The sequence below is a fragment of the Macaca nemestrina genome, chromosome 20 (genome assembly GCF_043159975.1).
Source record: "Macaca nemestrina isolate mMacNem1 chromosome 20, mMacNem.hap1, whole genome shotgun sequence".
In the NCBI taxonomy this organism is placed as follows: Eukaryota; Metazoa; Chordata; class Mammalia; order Primates; family Cercopithecidae; genus Macaca; species Macaca nemestrina.
Window position 1 is genome coordinate 1,670,138 of NC_092144.1, and position 18,473 is coordinate 1,688,610.

Consider the following 18,473-nt stretch of genomic DNA (forward strand, 5'->3'; position numbering starts at 1 on the left):
GACCGTTGGAAAATGACAGGCCGGGTGGAATGTTACAGAGGGCACCCCCCGGGGTGGTTCCAGAAACCCGCGTGCGGCTCCCGGGGTGCGAGTCCCGGCGTGGCCCCTGGGGAGGCGGGGCTCGTGCGTCCGCGCTTGGGACCCTCTGAGCACGCTCCGGTCCGGGAAGGGCGCTTTTTTGGGGAAAAGTGAAGCAGGCGCTGTCGGCGAGCGTGTCTGGGGTGCGAGTTTTGGGGGGCGCGCCCGCAGGGCTCGGCCGGGCATCCCCGCGCGCCTTGGGACTCCCGCGCGCGCGCTCGGCTTGTGTCAGTTTTTGGAAACGTGCTCGCTGGGGGCGGGGTCAGGACGCCGAGAGCGCTGGGGAGCCCGGGCTGGCTCACTGCCGCGGGTCCGTGGGAGGGAGAGGGAGAGCGGCTTCCAGCCCGGCCGCACGTCCCGCGCGCGGGGCTGGTGGGGTCGGGCCCTGGGGCTCTGGCTTCCGTGGTTGGGCAGCTCTGGGTGTGCGCCTGGGCGGCCTGAGCCGGGTTCCGGCCGGGAGAGGTGCTAGGACAAAAACTGAAAGCGGAGGCAGCGCTTCAGCGCCCCGACCGGTTTCCTCCCTCGAATGTTCAAACTCCAGAATCCTTCCAGCCTCCACTTCTCTCTGTTGGGCTCTCATCGTTTTAGGTGATAGAAGGCGTCCGACCATGACGTTATTACAAAAATTTTATTAGACTGGAGTAGAATGAGGAGTTCTATCTGGGACTGAGGATCAATTGAGCTGGCTTACCACCGTCCGACCAGTCCCAGTATATGGCTTCACAATTTTATTTTATTTTATCTATTTTGTTTTGTTTTGTTTTTTGAGACGGAGTTTCGCTCTTGTTGCGCAGGCTGGAGTGCAATGGTGTGATCTCGGCTCACTGAAACCTCTGCCCCCCGGGTTCAAGCGATTCTCCTGCCTTGGCCTCTCTGGTAGCTGGGATTACAGGCATGCGCCACCACACCCTGCTAATTTTGTTTTTAGTAGAGACAGGGTTTCTCCATGTTGGTCATTCTGGTCTCAAATTCCTGATCTCTGGTGATCCGCCCGCCTCCGCCTCCCAAAGTGCTGGGATTACAGGCGTGAGCCACCGCGCCCGGCCTTACCTTTATTTATTTATTTATTTTTTGAGAGGGATTGCAGCTTTTGTTGCCCAGGCCAGAGTGCAGTGTCGCCATCTCTGCTCATCGCACCCTCTGCCTCCTGGGTTCAAGCGATTCTCCTGCCTCAACCTCCTGAGTAGCTGGGATTACTGGCATGAGGCACCACGCCTGGCTAATTTTGTATTTTTAGTAGAGATGGGGTTTCTCCATGTTGGCCAGGCTGGTCTTGAACTCGCAACCTCAGGTGATCCGCCTGCCGTGGCCTCCCAAAGTGCTGGGATTACGGGGGTGAGCCACTGCACCTGGCCTCACATTTATTTGTTTATCTTCCTCTTTCAGTTCACCTAGGGCGTAGTTCACTGTTTAGAGGGTACAAACTGAGAGTTTGACAAAGAAAATGAAAGTTTGACAAACTCATCGGGTGGTGCCCTGACCAGCGCTGTCGTCCAGGTGCAGAACCCCCAGCTTCCCTGCGGTGCCCCTGTCCTCAGCCTGCCTGGGAGCTCCTGGCTGCTCCCCATCCGGCCTTACCTGTAGTTCTGCCATTCTCAGAAAGTTGGCTGAATGGAATCAACAGGACGTTGCCTTTTGGTCCTAGTCGCTTTCAGGTGGCCGAATCCATGTTGCTGCAGGTTTCAAAAGTTACCCCATTTTTCTGGTGACTGTAGATCCATTGGACAGTTGGACCACAGATTGTTTATCCGTTTGCCTGCGGGTCATAGGACTGTGGACTGTTTCCAATTTTTGGTGATTAGAATAAAGCTGCACTAAACAGCACTGGCGGGATTTTTGGTGAAAGTCAGTGTTCGCAGGGCGAGGTTCTCAGGAGTGGACTGCACGACCTGTGTTAAGTGTCTGTTTAACATCTGCATCCTCGGCCGGGCGCGGTGGCTCAAGCCTGTAATCCCAGCACTTTGGGAGGCCGAGGCGGGCGGATCACAAGGTCAGGAGATCGAGACCACAGTGAAACCCCGTCTCTACTAAAAATACAAAAAATTAGCCGGGCGCGGTGGCAGGCGCCTGTAGTCCCAGCTACTCAGGAGGCTGAGGCAGGAGAGTGGTGGGAACCCGGGAGGCGGAGCTTGCAGTGAGCCGAGATCGCGCCACTGCACTCCAGCCTGGGCAACAGCGTGAGACTCCGTCTCAAAAAAACAAAACAAAACAAAACAAAACAAAACATCTGCATCCCGGCCGGGCGCGGTGGCTCAAGCCTGTAATCCCAGCACTTTGGGAGGCCGAGACGGGCGGATCACGAGGTCAGGAGATCGAGACCATCCTGGCTAACACAGTGAAACCCCGTCTCTACTGAAAATACAAAAAACTAGCCGGGCGAGGTGGCGGGCGCCTGTAGTCCCAGCTACTCGGGAGGCTGAGGCAGGAGAATGGCGTAAACCCGGGAGGCGGAGCTTGCAGTGAGCTGCGATCCAGTCACTGCACTGCAGCCTGGGCGACAGAGCGAGACTCCATCTCAAAAAAAAAAACAACAAACAAACAAACAAAAAAAAACCATCTGCATTCCAACAGTTGCCATTTGTCAGTGCTAAGAAACCCACTGGAACCCGCTGTCGGGGCCTGGGGCAATGGTCCTGCCAGGGGCCCGTTGCCTTTTCCTTGATACTTAAGTGAACATTCCTGTGAAGGCAGTCCCGGTGTCCCCGTCCACATGCCTGGTGCCGTGCCTGGCCAGCGCCCCATTGTAAATAGTAAGGGGAGGGCTGGCGGGAGCCGGCTTTCCAGTGGTGGGCGGGACTGTGTGGAGTCTTTCCCTCCCTGGCCGGGCCCTGGCTTGGCAGGATGTGCTGGTCCTGGCGCCGTCTGCGGCCCGTTCCTGCTCTGGTTGGCCTGCTGCCGGGCCCGGCATCTTCATTCGCCCCAGTGCCAGAGGCAGCCTTTCGACAACCCTGCCGTGACATTTGTCATTTTCCCGTTGTCGTGCTCCCGTTGTCGTGCTCCCGTTGTTGTGCTCCCGTTGTCGTGCTCCTCTTGAGGAATTTTGCTTTCTCACAAGAAGTGAGGGGCGGTTCTGTTTTGTTTTTTTTTTTGAGACAGAGTCTCGCTCTATTGCCCAGGCTGGAGTGCAGTGGCGCGATCTCCGCTCACTGCAAGCTCCGCTTCCCGGGTTCCAGTGATTCTCCTGCCTCAGCTTCCCCAGTAACTGGGATTACAGGTACCCGCCACCACTCCTGGCTAATTTTTGTATTTTTAATAGAGACGGGGTTTCACCATATTGGCCAGGCTGGTCTCGAACTCCTGACCTCAGGTGATCTGCCCGCCTCGGCCTCCCAAAGTGTTGGGATTACAGGCGTGAGCCACAGCACCTGGCTGTGGCTGCAACAGCACATATATTCGTGATTCATTCCAACAGCACCTACTGAATACTCAGTGTTGTGGGGGCACAGAGGACAAGCCAATATTCTCTCCCCACCCTCCGCCCTACCCTGCCCAGCGTTCTTAGTCTCAAGAAGCCTGTAAAATGAAGATAGGCCAGGCACAGGGGCTCACGCCTGTAGTCCCTGCACTTTAGGAAGCCCAGGCGGGAAGATCACTTGAACCCAGGAGTTCGAGACAAGCCAGGGCAACATAGTGAGACTCCATCTCTACCAAGAACGTTACACAGTGGAGTTCAGCAGATTATAAATAGAAGCTCAGCAGAGATTCTGTGCTAAGCACAAGGTCAGCTGAGGTCCCCGGGGAGGGGCTGCCACTTCTGCCCTGGGGGCCTGTGGGTGGCTGCCTGGAGGAGGGGCCATCCGGAGGAGGAAGCAGAAATAGCCACAACTGTCCACACTCGGAAATGAGCAGTTCGGAAGGGGTTTGCCCAGTTGGCAAATGCAAGGGGGAGGAAGGGCGATTTTTGTTCTTATATGACCTGGGAGTTCCTGGATGACCGCTTTTCTCAAGCCCCGCGTGGCATTTCTTATTTTTTTGAGAGGGAATCTCGTACTGTTGCCTGGGCTGGAGTACAACTGTGCGATCTCGGCTCACTGCAACATCTGCCTACCGGGTTCAAGTGATTCTCCTGTCTCAGCTTCCCCAGTGGCTGGTACTACAGGTGTGTGCCACCACGCCCAGCTAATTTTTTGTATTTTTAGTAGAGATGGGGTTTCACCATGTTGGCCAAGCTGGTCTCGAACTTGTGACCTCGTCATACACCTGCCTGGACCTCCCAGAGTGCTAGGATTACAGGCGCGAGCCACCCCGCCTGGCCCGGCGTGGCATTTCTAGGGCAGGATGGCCCTGCCCTTCTTCTGGTGGGAAGGGCACAAGTGGCATTATTGGCTGGTTGCTCGGAAGGAACCTGCAAGGGCCACAGAAGGGGACCTTCCCCTTGGTGACTCATGGGCTGTGGGCGGGCAGGGGCGGCCTCCACTGGCCAAGGGTCCCAACTCTCTGACTCTCATTAATGAGTGAGTACATGTTCCGCCTGACAGCCTGGCCTGGAGCCCGGCTGTGGGTGGCGGTGAGTGGGCAGCCAGCAGTGAGTAGCAGCCAGGGGCGGGGTGAGCCATCCCCACCGTGACTCAGAAGGTATTTTCTGCTGCTGACCTCTGAGCATGAGTGTCCTGAGTAATCCCAGCTCCCCCGGAGGCAGATTAACCTTTAGGCAGCTTTGTGTGAGTAAAGGAGTTGCTTTAAAAAGGAAGGAATAATAGAAAAAACCCAGTGTTCCATTTTATAGCAAATGTACACTGTTTTGTTCCTGGTGGCCTAAAAGAGGTTGCAGGGGGCACTGGGGGGGGTGGGGGTGGGTTGTCCCGAAACTCTGCAGGTGATACAGACACTCCAGCCTAGCTTCTGGGGAGGGTTTTTTTTTGTTTGTTTTTTGTTTTTTGAGACAGACTCGCTGTGTCTCCCAGGATGGAGTGCAGTTGCCCAATCTCGGCTCACTGCAGCTTCCGCCTCCTGGGTTCCCAAGTAGCTGGGATTGCGGGTGTGAGCCACCACTCCCAGCTCTTTTTTTCCTTTAAAAATCTGCTTGTTAACTGCTGCTCATCAGAGTGTATATTTGGAGTAATTTGAGTCTGGACTCCCAGGTTTCAGTCCTCAAATGTGGCCCAAATAAACACTCCACTTATATTAATTTTGCTCCAGTTCCTTTCCTTTAGCTCTACAGCGTAAATCTAAAATTATCTTAAAATAAAAAATTCAGTTTAAAAAACACACGGTTGTCCAGGCACGGTGGCTCATGCCTGTAATCCTGGCACTTTGGGAGGCCAAGGCGGCGGATCACCTGCAGTGAGGAGTTCGAGACCAGCCTAGCCAACATGACGAAACCCCGTCTTTACTAAAAATACAAAAATTAGTTGGGCTTGGTGGTGGTTGTCTGTAATCCGGAGAATCGCTTGAACCTGAGAGGAGGAGGCTGCAGTGAGCCGAGATCATGCCATTGCATTCCGGTCTGGGCGACAGAGCGAGACTCTGTCTCAAACAAACAAACAAAATTAGATAAAGGAAAAAAGAATTTGTGTGGAAGTGATATTGGCCATTGATGGCTGCAAGTCGCTCTAGGTGTTACCGATTCCGGGAACAGGAAGACAGTGGCCGAGACCAGGAGGCAGGAACAGATAGATAGATAGATGCCTTTCCGCGCTTGCCCCTTGTGTGGTTGGGGGACATGACTGAAAGCCTTGCTCTTGTCTCTGGGTCTGATGCATTTTGCACGCCTTACTGGGCATGGACTGCCTGGAGCTGTTTTTCTCTTCCAGCACTGTGGGGTATAGGAAGGACCCAACACAGTTCCTCCTGTGCTCTCCAGCAGTCAACACAGAGGAGTTCCGGAACCAGATATGTATACCAAGGGGTTCATCAGTTCTGTGTTTCCAACTGGGTAGCCCCGATTCAGCTCACTTCCAACATGTCTACCTCAACACAGGCTCAGATCCCACGGGGTGAGGGCTCAGTCCCCAAGACTCCCCAACTTGCCTTGGCACTTAGAGGCCCCAGGTTGTGGCCTGTGTTTCTGAGTGATCAGCTGTAAATTCAGCTTCCCATCACCCCTTCCTCGGCTTGATTACGTTGCCTCAGCGGCTCACAGAACTCAGTAACACTTAGGTCCTCTGGTTAATGATAAAGGACCATCAGTAGGATGCCCATGATACTGAGAAATGGACCCTCAGGGCAAGGCATGGGGGAAGGGCCCACCCTCCTTCAGGAGTCTCCTGGAACCTGTCCTTTTGGGTGTTATTTCTCTTATTATTTTGAGGTAGGGTCTTGCTTTGTCACCCAGGCTGGAGTGCAGTGGCTCGATCTCTGCTCGCTGCATCCCCCGCCTCCCAGGCCGAAGGGATTCTCCTGCCTCAGCCTCCCCAGTAGCTGGGATTACAGGCGTGAGCCACCACGCCTGGCTGAATTTTGTATTTTTTGGTGGCGCCTTGCTGTGTTGCCCCAGGCTGGTGGTAACTTTGATAAGCTTTGGGCCTCAGCCTCAGGCTGTGTGGTGGGGCCTGAGGTACAGCAGGGGCCCCAGAGGAGTCCTCCAGGGGAAGGACTGCAAGACGGTGTGGCGCTGGCGGAGCCTTTTACCTGGAGGAGCCCAGTGTTGAGCTCTTCTGGTCCTGATTTGTACCGAGCCCTCCTCTTCCCGCCTATAGGCTGAAAGGATGAATTCCTGGCCCTGGAAGGTTCAAACAGCAGTTCTCAGGGGCGGAGGTGGCTCTGGCCCCAGGGGACACCTGGTGGCATCTGGAGACCTCTGCGGTTGTCACCACTGGGGTGGGGGAAGCCCGAGGATGCTGCTCAGCACTCACAGAGCTTGGGGCAGCCCCGCCACCGAGGGCGGGCACAAGGTGCCAAGAGCTGTGCCTTTCGTGGCCTGGCACAGACCGCCGCGGGGTGTCGCTTGGTGTTCACATAGATGCCTTCTCCTGGGGTCAGCCCCGCCTTTATTGCCTGGGTGCTTCCTGGCACCATGCGTGTCCGGCAGGCCCTGGCCAAGACCCAGGCTTGCTCCGTGCAGTCCCTGCCCACTGTGGCCCCCTGAGGAAAGGACCTGAGGCGAAGTTAGCGTAATGGGAGTGTATTTGGGCCACGTTTGCGGACTACAGCTCTGGAGACACAGATGGAAGTGCCCGGAGTGTATGTGCAGCAGTTACAAGTGGGGGCTTCCTGGAGAAAAGAAGGGGCAGCTTCTGCATTGGAATCACAGGAGTGATTGTCCAGCTCCGCGTCCTTCCTGGTATCTCAGGATTAGCCTGGCTAATTTTTGTATTTTTAGTAGAGACGGAGTTTCATCATGTTGGCCAGGCCTGTCTCAAACTCCCAACCTCAGGTGATCCGCCCGCCTCAGCCTCCCAAAATGATGGGATTACAGGCGTGAGCCACCGCAGGTGGCACTCATTTTTTGTTTGTTTGTTTGTTTGAGATGGAGTCTTGATCTGTCACCCAAGCTGGAGTGCAGTGGCGCGATCTCGGCTCACTGCAAGCTCCGCCTCCCAGGTTCACGCCGTTCTCCTGCGTCGGCCTCCCAAGTAGCTGGGACTACAGGTGCCCGCCAACATACCCAGCTAATTGTTTGTATTTTTAGGAGAGACGGGGTTTCACCATGTTAACCAGGATGGTGTCGATCTCCTGACCTCGCGATCCGCCCGCCTCAGCCTCCCAAAGTGCTGGGATCACAGGCGTGAGCCGTTGCACCTGGCCAGCCACTTTTCTTTTCTTTTCTTTTCTTTTCTTTTTTTTTTTTTTTTTGAGACGGAGTCTTGCTCTATTGCCCAGGCTGGAGTGCAGTGGCCGGATCTCAGCTCACTGCAAGCTCCGCCTCCCAGGTTCACGCCATTCTCCTGCCTCAGCCTCCCGAGTAGCTGGGACTATAGGCGCCTGCTACCTCGCCCGGCTAGTTTTTTTGTATTTTTTAGTAGAGACGGGGTTTCACTGTATTAGCCAGGATGGTCTCAATCTCCTGACCTCGTGATCCGCCCGTCTCGGCCTCCCAAAGTGCTGGGATGACAGGCTTGGGCCACCGTGCCCTGCCAGTTTTTTGTATTTTTTAGTGGAGACGGGGTTTCACCATGTTAGCCAGGATGGTCTCGATCTCCTGACCTCGTGATCCGCCCATCTTGGCCTCCCAAAGTGCTGGGATTACAGGCTTGAGCCACCGCGCCCGGCCCACTTTTCTTTCTTTTTTTTTTTGTTGAGACAGAGTCTCGCTCTGTCGCCCAGGCTGGAGTGCAGTGGCCGGATCTCAGCTCACTGCAAGCTCCGCCTCCCGGGTTCACGCCATTCTCCTGCCTCAGCCTCCCGAGTAGCTGGGACTACAGACGCCCGCCACCTCGCCCGGCTAGGTTTTTGTATTTTTTAGTAGAGACGGGGTTTCACCGTGTTAGCCAGGATGGTCTCGATCTCCTGACCTTGTGATCCGCCCGTCTCGGCCTCCCAAAGTGCTGGGATTACAGGCTTGAGCCACCGCGCCCGGCCTACTTTTATTTCTAATTTTTTTTTGGACACAGAGTCTCACTCTTTTTACTCAGGCTGGAGTGCAGTGGTGCCAACTCGGCTCACTGAAACCTCCGCCTCCGAGGTTCAAGCCATTTTCCTGCCTCAGCCGCCCAAATAGCTGGGAATACAGGTGTGTGCCACCAGGCCCAGCTAATTTTTGTATTTTTAGTAGAGACGGAGTTTCACCACATTGGCCGAGCCGGTCTTGAACTCCTGACCTTAAGTGCCTGCCTCGACCTCTCACAGTGTTGGGTTGAGATGTGTGAGGCGCACGTGTGAGTCGCAGCCAGCCTGTTTCTCAGTTGGTTGCACCAGACGGGTGCGTGCTGGCTGGCTGTGTGGGCATCCCGCCCTTCAGAGGGATGGACGGCCAGGCCTCATGCTGTTGCTGCTCCTCGTCTGGGGCTTAGGGGTGGCCTTGCTGGAGAGGCCATGGGTGAGTGATGGCGTGCAGGGCGGCAAGCGCGGAGGAGCAGGCAGGACAGGGTGCTGTGCCCAGGCCGGGGCACTACAGTTGCTGTGCTTTTGTTTTTCCTCTTTTATTTTTTTTGAGATGGAGTCTTGCTCTTGTTGCCCAGGCTGGAGTGCATTGGCGAGATCTGGGCTTGCTGCAACCTCCACCTCCCGGGTTCACACCGTTCTCCTGCCTCAGCCTCCTGAGTATCTGGGATTACAGGCGCCCACCACCAAGCCGGGCTAATTTTTGTATTTTTAGTAGAGACGGGGTTTCACCGTGTTAGTGAGGCTGGTCTCAAACTCCTGACCTCGTGGTCTGCCTGCCCCATCTCCCAAAGTGCTGGGATTACAAGTGGGAGCCACCATGCCCAACCATGTTTTTCCTTTTTTTCTTTTTTTAATAACAGCCTTATCACGACAATTCACATATCAAAGTTCATCTGTTTTAGGCCGGGCATGAACCCGGGAGGCGGAGCTTGCAGTGAGCTGAGATCGCGCCACTGCACTCCAGCCTGGGCGACGGAGCTAGACTCCATCTCAAAAAAAAAAAAAAGTTCACCCGTTTTAAGTGTACATTTCAGTGGTTTTTAGTCTATTCACCATTGTCTAATTCCAGAACATTCTCATCACCCCAAAAGGGAGCGCTGTTGCCTCAGCAGTCAGTGCTGGTCTTCCCTAGCGTCCTGGCGCATTTTTCCCTGTGAGGAGGCCCACGAGTCCCCTGCTTTCCTCCCTCCTGTCACACCGTGGCCTTGGCCTCAGGCTAGAGGGTCAGTAGCCGTAAGCCTGTGCTCAGACAGCCCGTGCTCAGACGGCCCCTGCTCAGACGAGGGCGAGGAGAGTTCTGGTCAGCACATCCAGCCTCCCTCCGTGTCGCTTTGCTGCTGGAGAAGGAGGGTCCCAATGCAGACCCCAAGAGAGGAGAGAACTTGAGGTGAGCCGCCGATCACAGTGAGAGCAGCCACGAAGCCGCTCCCTTACACAGCAGGGCTCCCTGAACAGAGCAGGCCGTCCTCGGGGGGCAGGCAGAGGGTGCCCGGTCTTCCTGAGCGCCTCTGTGTGTGAGAAACGGTCGGGGTTGCGAGTAAACCTGGAACGTACAGACACGCTCACTGGAGCCCAGCCAGGTGGTGCCGTCCGACCACCCTTCAGCCCCTGCTCACTGGCCCTCTCCGTACAGCGGGCACGGGTTCTGCAGGCTGCCCGGAAGACCCCCCCCAGCCACAGATGCTCTGTGTCCTTGGTGGTCAGCTCGTAAGTGTGAACCTTCCAGGTGCCTTGCGAGTGTCTGACTATGCTCTGGTCATGTTTTAGGAAAGCAGAGGCCTGGTGAGCAGAGCTTCCTCTCACCGCTTCCCAGCGGCCTGTGTGGGTGGCCTCAGCCCCTCCTGAGCACCTCCAGTGTCCAGTTGCTTTGCATGTTTACAGGGAGCTCCTTTGGTTGCTGGGTAGCTTGGGCTGTTTGTTTGTTTGTTTGAAATGAACTCTCTGTCACCCAGGATGGAGTATTGGAGTGTAGTGGCGTGATCATAACTCACTGCAACCTTGAAGTCTCGGCTCAGGCGGTCCTCCCACCTCAGCCTCCTGCAGTGCTGGGACTACAGGCGTGCACAGCTGTGCCTAGCCAGCTGGGGCTGTTGCAGATGGACTAGTTACTATCAAGTCAGCTGAAGCCTTGTCAGCCATCCTTGATCTGAGCTCTCCTTGGAGCTCTCAGACGGCCCTGTCCTCCTCCTGTGGAGGTCTGAGTCCACTTTTCACACTGCCCTTGATCCTGCAGACAGATGCTCAGCCAGGAAGCAACACGGTCTGATGTCCAGGCCCAGCTCTGCTGTGAATTAGCTGTGTGGACTTGGGCCAGGGCCTGTGTGGACCTTGGGTTCAGGGTCAAGTCTAAAAATGCTCTGTCAGACCAGGCGTGGTGGCTCACACCTGTAATGCCAGGACTTTGGGAGGCCGAGGCAGGTGGATCACCTGAGATTGGGAGTTGGAGACCAGCCTGACCCACATGGAGAAACCCCGTCTCTACTAAAAATACAAAATTAGCCGGGTGTGGTGGCACATGCCTGTAATCCCAGCTACTTGGGAGGCTGAGGCAGGAGAATCACTTGAACCCAGGAGGTGGAGGTTGCAGTGAGCCGAGATCGCGCCATCGCACTCCAGCATGGGCAACAAGAATGAAACTCCAAAAAAAAAAAAAAAAAAAAAAAAAAAAAAAAAAAAAAGCTTTGTCAACTAAGAAGGTAGAATTAGGTCCTGTGAGGTAAGGCTGCGGAAATACTCCATAAGGTACATGTGTGATTTCACTGTTTCTAGTAGCCACATTTTTAAAAAGCTAAGATAAATTGGCCGGGCGCGGTGGCTCAAGCCTGTAATCCCAGCACTTTGGGAGGCTGAGATGGGCGGATCACGAGGTCAGGAGATCGAGACCATCCTGGCTAACACGTTGAAACCCCGTCTCTACTAAAAAAAAATACAAAAAACTAGCCGGGCGACGTGGCGGGCACCTGTAGTCCCAGCTACTCTGGAGGCTGAGGCTGGAGAATGGCGTAAAAAACCCGGGAGGCGGAGCTTGCAGTGAGCTGAGATCCGGCCACTGCACTCCAGCCTGGGCCACAGAGCCAGACTCCATCTCAAAAAAAAAAAAAAAAAAAAAAAAAAATCTAAGATAAATTTTGTTTTTTCTTTTTTTAGAGATAGAGTCTCGCTGTTCACCCAGGCTGGAGTGCAGTGGTGTGATCACAGCTCACGGCAGCCTTGAACTCTTGGGTACAAGGGATCCTCCCACTTCAGTCTCCCAAATAGCTGAGAATACAGGCGCACCTGCCATGCGCAGCTAATTAAAACAAAATTTTTTTTTGAAGAGATGAGGGTCTCAATATGTTGTCCAGGCTGATCTCAAACTCCTAGCTTCAAGGAGTCCTCCTGCCTCATCCTCCCAGAGTGCTGGGATTACAGGCATAAGCCACTGTGTCTGGCTTCTTTTTTAATTTTTAAATTTTTTTTTTTTTTTTTGAGACGGAGTCTCTCTCTGTCGCCCAGGCTGGAGTGCAGTGGCGCGATCTCGGCTCACTACAAGCTGCGCCTCCTGGGTTCACGCCATTCTCCTGCCTCAACCTCCCAAGTAGCAGAGACTACAGGCGCCCGCCACCATGCCTGGCTAATTTGTTGTATTTTTAGTAGAGATGGAGTTTCATGGTGTTAGCCAGGATGGTCTCGATGTCCTGACCTTGTGATCTGCCTGCCTCGGCCTCCCAGAGTGCTGGGATTACAGGTGTGAGCCACCGCGCCCGGCCAATATTTTTTATCTTTCTAGAGTTGAGATCTTGCCGTGTTGCCCAGGTTGGAGTACAGTGACGATCATGATTTGCTGTGGCCTCAAACTCCTGGGCTCCAGTGATCCTGCTGCCTCAGCCTCCCAAGTTGCTGGGACCCCAGGCATGGGCCACTGCGTCTGGCCCAGGAGATAAAATTTTCATAACTTATTTAACCCAGTATAACTAGAACATTATCATTTTATCATGTAATTAAAAAATTGTTCTGGCCGGGTGCGGTGACTCATGCCTGTAATCCCAGCACTTTGGGAGGCCAAAGTGGGCGGATCGCCTGAGGTCAGGAGTTCGAGACCAGCCTGGCCAACATGGTGAAACCCCGTCTCTACTAAAACGAAAATTAGCCAGGTGTGGGCCGGCCGTGGTGGCTCACGCCTGTAATCCCTGCACTTTGGGAGGCCGAGGCGGGTGGAACACCTGAGATCAGGAGTTCGAGACCAGCCTGGCCAACATGATGAAACCCCATCTCTACTAAAAATACAAAAAAGTAGCCAGGCGTGGTGACCGACGCCTGTAATCCCAGCAGCTACTCAGGAGGCTGAGACAGGAAAATCGCTTGAACCCAGGAAGTGGAGGTTGCTGTGAGCTGAGACTGCACCATTGAACCTGGGAGGTAGAGGTTGCAGTAAGCTGAGACCGCATCACTACACTCCAGCCTCAGCAACAAGAGCAAAACTCCGTCTCAAAAAAAAAAAAAAAAAAAAAAAAAGGAACTCCAACACAAGAGCTGGAAGCCAGCGCTGGGCTCTTTCACACAGAGGCGCCCACCCACAGACCAGGAGTACGAACCCAACCGTGCTGCTCTAGACATGGGCCCTGGGGTGGTCACCCAACCTCTGTGGCCTGGCTCTGCCTGTTCCCTGGGCCCTCTAGGAACTGGTCTGTGCTGGAAACGCCTCTTGGCCGAGGCTCCTTTTACTAGACATCCACTCTCAGTCTGGAGTCCTCCAGGCCCCGCACACCCACCCACCGTGAGAGGGAATGTCACCTCTTGGCTTTCGGGATTCGGAAAAGCCTGGTGAAGTCTGCACAAAGCCCTGGCCCCCAGCCCTCGGTCCACACAGCAGCCCACACCACAGGGCACCTCCGGACAGGACGCAGCATGAGCAAGGAGGAGACGGGGGCGGTAACTCGGGGCGCACTGCCTGGTGGGGACACTGTCTCCCTAGCTGAGTGACGGGGACCGAGGCACCGTGACGAAACAGGCGTGGGGCAGAGGGCACGGCTCGCGGGAGTTGCAGAGGCCAGTTCACCCTGCTACTGCTTCTGGGGGGCACTCATTTTTAGAACTACACTCATGTGGCCCCCAAAATAATGTCACGCTGCCAAGGAGAGCAGGCACGGGCAGGTGACACCGCTGTGAAGCAGAGCGTTTCCAGCCCTCACACCGTGAGTCATCTGGCTGCCGGGAATGTTCTGTGCTCCAGGAAGGCCGGGGCCTGTGAGAAGCGCTTGGCTGTGAATCCCAGGAAGGGGAACTCGGGCCCACAGCCCCTCCATCCTGCGCAGCCTCAGGACGCTCAAACCACAGCCAGAAACGCTCTGCCAGCCAGACGTGCAGCTCCCATGGCCACCACTTTGAGACAGCGACTCCCCGTGACAAGAAAACCCCGAAACTGGGCGAGGCAGGGCCCTCTGTCAAATGATCACCGGGGAAGATGCTCTGGAGAGATAGGAAATGCAGGGACCACAGCAGGCTGGATTTCCAGCCTGAGGAGGGAGAGGGGGACCCTGCCGTGGGCCCTGACTGTGAGCAGGAGGAAAGGGGCCTCAGAAGCAGCACCCCGACATGAGGGAGCAGGCCCAGCACCCCTTCCTCCCGTCTCCAGCCCCTGACCAGAGAGGAGGCCGGCCCTCTGGGTCTCGCTTCGGATGTGCAGAACCCAGTGCTTCCGGCTGCACCCTGCAACATCCCACAGCACTCCGCGGGGTCCGCAGGAAGAAGACTCCCCCTTGAGGGGAGGCGTGTGGAGCGCCACTACCCCGACAGCAGCCACTGGCCACTCGGGGCTATGGGCGTCCAACATGTGGCTGGTGGGACGGAGCTGTATAGAGCGCACAATATATAGGAAACGGCCAGGCGTGCCACACTAGCCACACCCACGCAGTCAAATCCCACAGGAACATTTTTTTTTTTTTTTTTTGGAGAAAAAGTTTTGCTCTTGTCGCCCAGGCTGGAGTGTAGTGGTGCAATCTCGGCTCACTGCAACCTTTATCTCCTGGGTTCAAGCAAGTCTCCTGCCTCAGCCTCCTCAGTAGCTGGGATTACAGGCACTCGCCACCATACCCGGCTCATTTTTGTATTATTAGTACTACTAACAATTTTTGTATTAGTAGTACTGATACTTTTTTTTTTTTTTTTTTGGTGAGATGGGGTCTCGCTCTGTCACCCAGGCTGGAGTGTAGTGGCGTGATTCGGCTCACTGCAAGCTCCGCCTCCCGGGTTCACCTTTTCTCCTGCTTCAGCCTCCCGAGTAGCTGGGACTACAGGCGCCCGCCACCATGCCCGGCTAAGTTTTTTTGCATTTTTCATAGAGACGGGGTTTCACCATGTTAGCCAGGATGGTCTCGATCTCCTGACCTCATGATCCACCTGCCTTGGCCTCCCAAAGGGCTGGGATTACAGGCATCAGCCACTGCGCCCAGCAATAATTTTTGTATTATTAGTAGTACCAATGATTTTTGTATTATTAGCAGAGCTAATATTTATGGCATTAGTATTTGCCACGTTGGCCAGGCTGGCCTCGAATTCCTGACCTCATGATCTGCGCCCAGCTCGTGTTGAAGTTTGTTAGCCACCTTTGAGCAAGGGGCCCCATTTTCACTTTGTCAGGGGCCTGCAAGGGCTGCCTGCTTCCTCGCCACCCTCGCCTGCCCTGCTCCTCGCTCTGCCCAGCCCCAGCTCCTGCCTCCTATTTATCTTTTTCTTTCTTTTTTTTTTGAGCTGGAATCTCACTCTGCTGCCCAGATTGGAGTGCAGTGGTGTGATCTTGGCTCACTGCAAGCTCTGCTTCCCGGGTTCAAGAGATTCTCCTGCCTCAGCCACCAGGTAGCTTGGGTTACAGGTGTGTGCCACCACACCTAGCTATTTTTTTTTTTTTTTTGAGATGGAGTCTCATTCTGTAGCCTAGGCTGGAGTGCAGTGGTGCAGTCTCGGCTCACTGCAACCTCTGCCTCCTGGGTTCAAGTGAATCTCCTGGCTCAGCCTCCCAAGTAGCTGGGATTACAGGCACGCAACACCGTGCCCAGCTAAAATTTTTTTGTGTTTTTCGTAGAGATGGGGTTTCACTGTGTTGGCCAGGCTGGTCTTGAACTCCTGACCTCAAGTGATCCACCCGCCTTGGCCTCCCAAAGTGCTGTGATTACAGGTGTGAGTCACCATGCCCGGCCAGTTTTTTTTTTTGGTATTTTTTTGTAGAGATGGTGTTTCACCATATCTTTGGGAGGCCAAGGTGGACAGCTCACTTGAGGCCGGGAGTTCAAGACCAGCCTGGCCAACATGGTGAAACCTCATGTCTACAAAAAAAAAAAAAAAAAAAATCTCCAAAAAACACTTCACTTTGAAGTGTTTTTTTTTTTTCTTTTCTGAGACGGAGTCTCGCTGTGTAGCTCAGGCTGGAGTGCAATGGCGCGATCTTAGCTCACTGCAGCCTTTGCCTCCTGGGTTCAAGCTATTCTGCCTCAGCCTCCCGGGTATCTGGGACTACGGGCGTGTGCCACCATGTCCAGCTAATGTTTGTTTTTTGTTTTTTGTTTTTTTTTTTGAGACGGAGTCTTGCTCTGTTGCCCAGGCTGGAGTGCAGTAGCGCAATCTCAGCTCACTGCAAGCTCCGCCTCCTGGGTTCACGCCATTCTCCTGCCTCAGCCTTCCCAGTAGCTGGGACTACAGGCGTCTGCTACTACGCCTGGCTAATTTTTTGTATTTTTTTGTAGAGACAGGGTTTCACTGTGCTCACCAGGATGGTCTCGATCTCCTAACCTCGTGATCCGGCCGCTGCAGCCTCCCAGAGTGCTGGGATTACAGGCGTGAGCCACCGCGCCTGGCCACGCGCAGCTAATTTTTTGTATTTTTAGTAGAGATGGGGTTTCACCTTGTTAGCCAGGATGGTCTCGATCTCTTGACCTCATGATCCGCCCACCTCAGCTTCCCAAAGTGCTGGTATTCCAGGCGTGAGCCACCACGCCCGTCCCCGAAGTGGTTTTAGACTAAGAAAGTTGCAAAGCACCGCGCAGAGACTTTCCATGTGGCTTTATTTCATGGCAGTACCCTGATCTGAACCAGGAGGTGGGTGGAGCTGTGGCCTCAGCGGCATATACGTCCCATCCCATCACTGCCATGAGCCCTTGCGTCTCCTGTCTCCCCGATCTGGGCTGAACCCTCAGTGCATAAGGAAAGCTGGGGCGGGGTCTCCCATGGTCTGGCCTTTGGAGGAGAGCCAGCTGGGTCTCTGTGTGGCACGCCTCAGTCAGGCTGGGCTGCTCCTCAGGATTATGCTGAGGTTCTGCATCCCGGCAGGAGCTCCACAGATGGGGCTGCGTCCCGCTGGGCCTTGGGAGGCTCATGGCGGCGGCGTGTCTCACTCTGGTGACGCTGGCCTTGTGTTTCGTCAGGTAGCGTCCGCAGGTGCTCCGCTGGTTGCTTTTCCTCTGCCTTTGGAGAGGCTCACTGAGGCTGTGTGGCTGCCTGGGCTGCCTCTGATGCGCCCTGTGGACTGCAACATCCAGCGTGTCACGTCTGCAACTGATAATTGCTATAGCGTTTGCCAAATGGGGATTTAAAAAAAAATGGTTCATTTTTATAAAAAAGACATGGGCTGGCCGGGCGCGGTGGCTCAGGCCTGTAATTCCAGCACTTTGGGAGGCTGAGGGTGGTGGATCACCTGAGGTCAGAATTTTGAGACCAGCTGGATCAACATCAAGAAACTCCGTCTCTACTAAAAATACAAAATTGGCCGGGTGTGGTGGCTCATGCTAGTAATCTCAGCTACTCGGGAGGCTGAGGCAGGAGAATCCCTTGAATCCCGGAGGTAGAGATTGTGGTGAGCTGAGATTGCGCCATCGCACTTCAGCCTGGGCAACAAGAGCAAAACTTCGTCTCAAAAAAAAAAGACATGGGCTCTCGCTGTTTCCCAGGCTGGCCTCGAACTCCTGGCTCAAGTGGTTCGCTCACCGCACCCAGCCTGTTGTGGGTTTCTATCAGCACAGTAGCACGCAGACGCGATGTGGAAAGCGCACAAGTGTTCTGGTGGTGTGCACTTCGTCTCTGATTCTTGGTGATGGATGTGGAGTCGGAGAGGCTTGGGTGGCCCTGCTGGGTGTGAACCTGCCTTTGACATTGGCCTTGTAGAGGGAGTGAAGGGCAGGGTGCTAGACAGGGAGGGGTCTGTGTCAGGCCAAGCAACTTGGTTTTAGGTGTGGCGGGTTCTGGGCTATGCCGCGGCCGCCCAAGTGGGCTGGCCCAGTGGTTTTTTTCCCATGGTACAGGTGGGGAAACAGGCCCTGTAGAGGCTCCATCACCTGCAGTCACGTACCAGGCCTTTGCCGAAGCAGGACTCCCAGCCAGGCTGGAGCTCCCTGGCTGGAGCAGCGTCGGGAGAATTCCTGGTGGTCCTGCATAGCGCGGCCTGAGGGGCTTGGGGTGTGTTGAGTCAGCTGACCTCCAGGGAAAAAAATGGGGAGACGTGTGGAGGAGCTTGGGGCAGCCGTTTGCTCTAGGGTGGGAAAGAAGCAGGGCCGGGGGCCATAGACTCCATCCCAGCCTCTCCCTGCTCTCTGCCTGTGGTAGGACACAGCGTGCCAGGAATAGGTCCCTGGCAAGGTCTATGTCCCTTCGTGGTCCAGGGTCTGGGAATGTCTCTGGTGGTCTCCCCTGGTGGTGGGCTTGGGAGTTGCACCAGTTGGGAAATGAAGAGGTGGGAAGTTGATGGCATCACTTGTCCGGGAAGAGAGCGACGGGCTCACGGGGTGGAGGGTGGCTCTGCGTCTCAAACCTCTCTCTCTCTCTCAGGACAAACATCACGATGCTGCTCATGAAATCATCGAGACCATCCGGTGAGTACACGGCCTGCAGCGCGTTGTCTTCAGAGCCTGGGGCCGCGTCCGTGGACGCCCGTGCCCTGCGGACTC

The 18,473-nt window shown here is 55.1% G+C and overlaps 1 protein-coding gene across 4 annotated transcripts in view; it reads left to right on the forward strand.

Annotated features, from left to right (window-relative positions):
• Nucleotides 1-18,473, forward strand: part of LOC105485848 (DOT1 like histone lysine methyltransferase) — a 73,982-nt gene that overhangs the window by 1,059 nt on the left and 54,450 nt on the right. For all 4 annotated transcript variants that reach the window (XR_003018893.2, XM_024793996.2, XM_024793999.2 and 1 more), the window contains exon 2: nucleotides 18,355-18,398. Coding sequence is in view for 2 of the 4 variants with exons in the window: in XM_024793996.2 (XP_024649764.1) it covers nucleotides 18,355-18,398 (44 nt within the window). In the remaining 2 variants the exon portion in view is untranslated. The remainder of the gene's footprint in view (nucleotides 1-18,354; nucleotides 18,399-18,473) is intronic.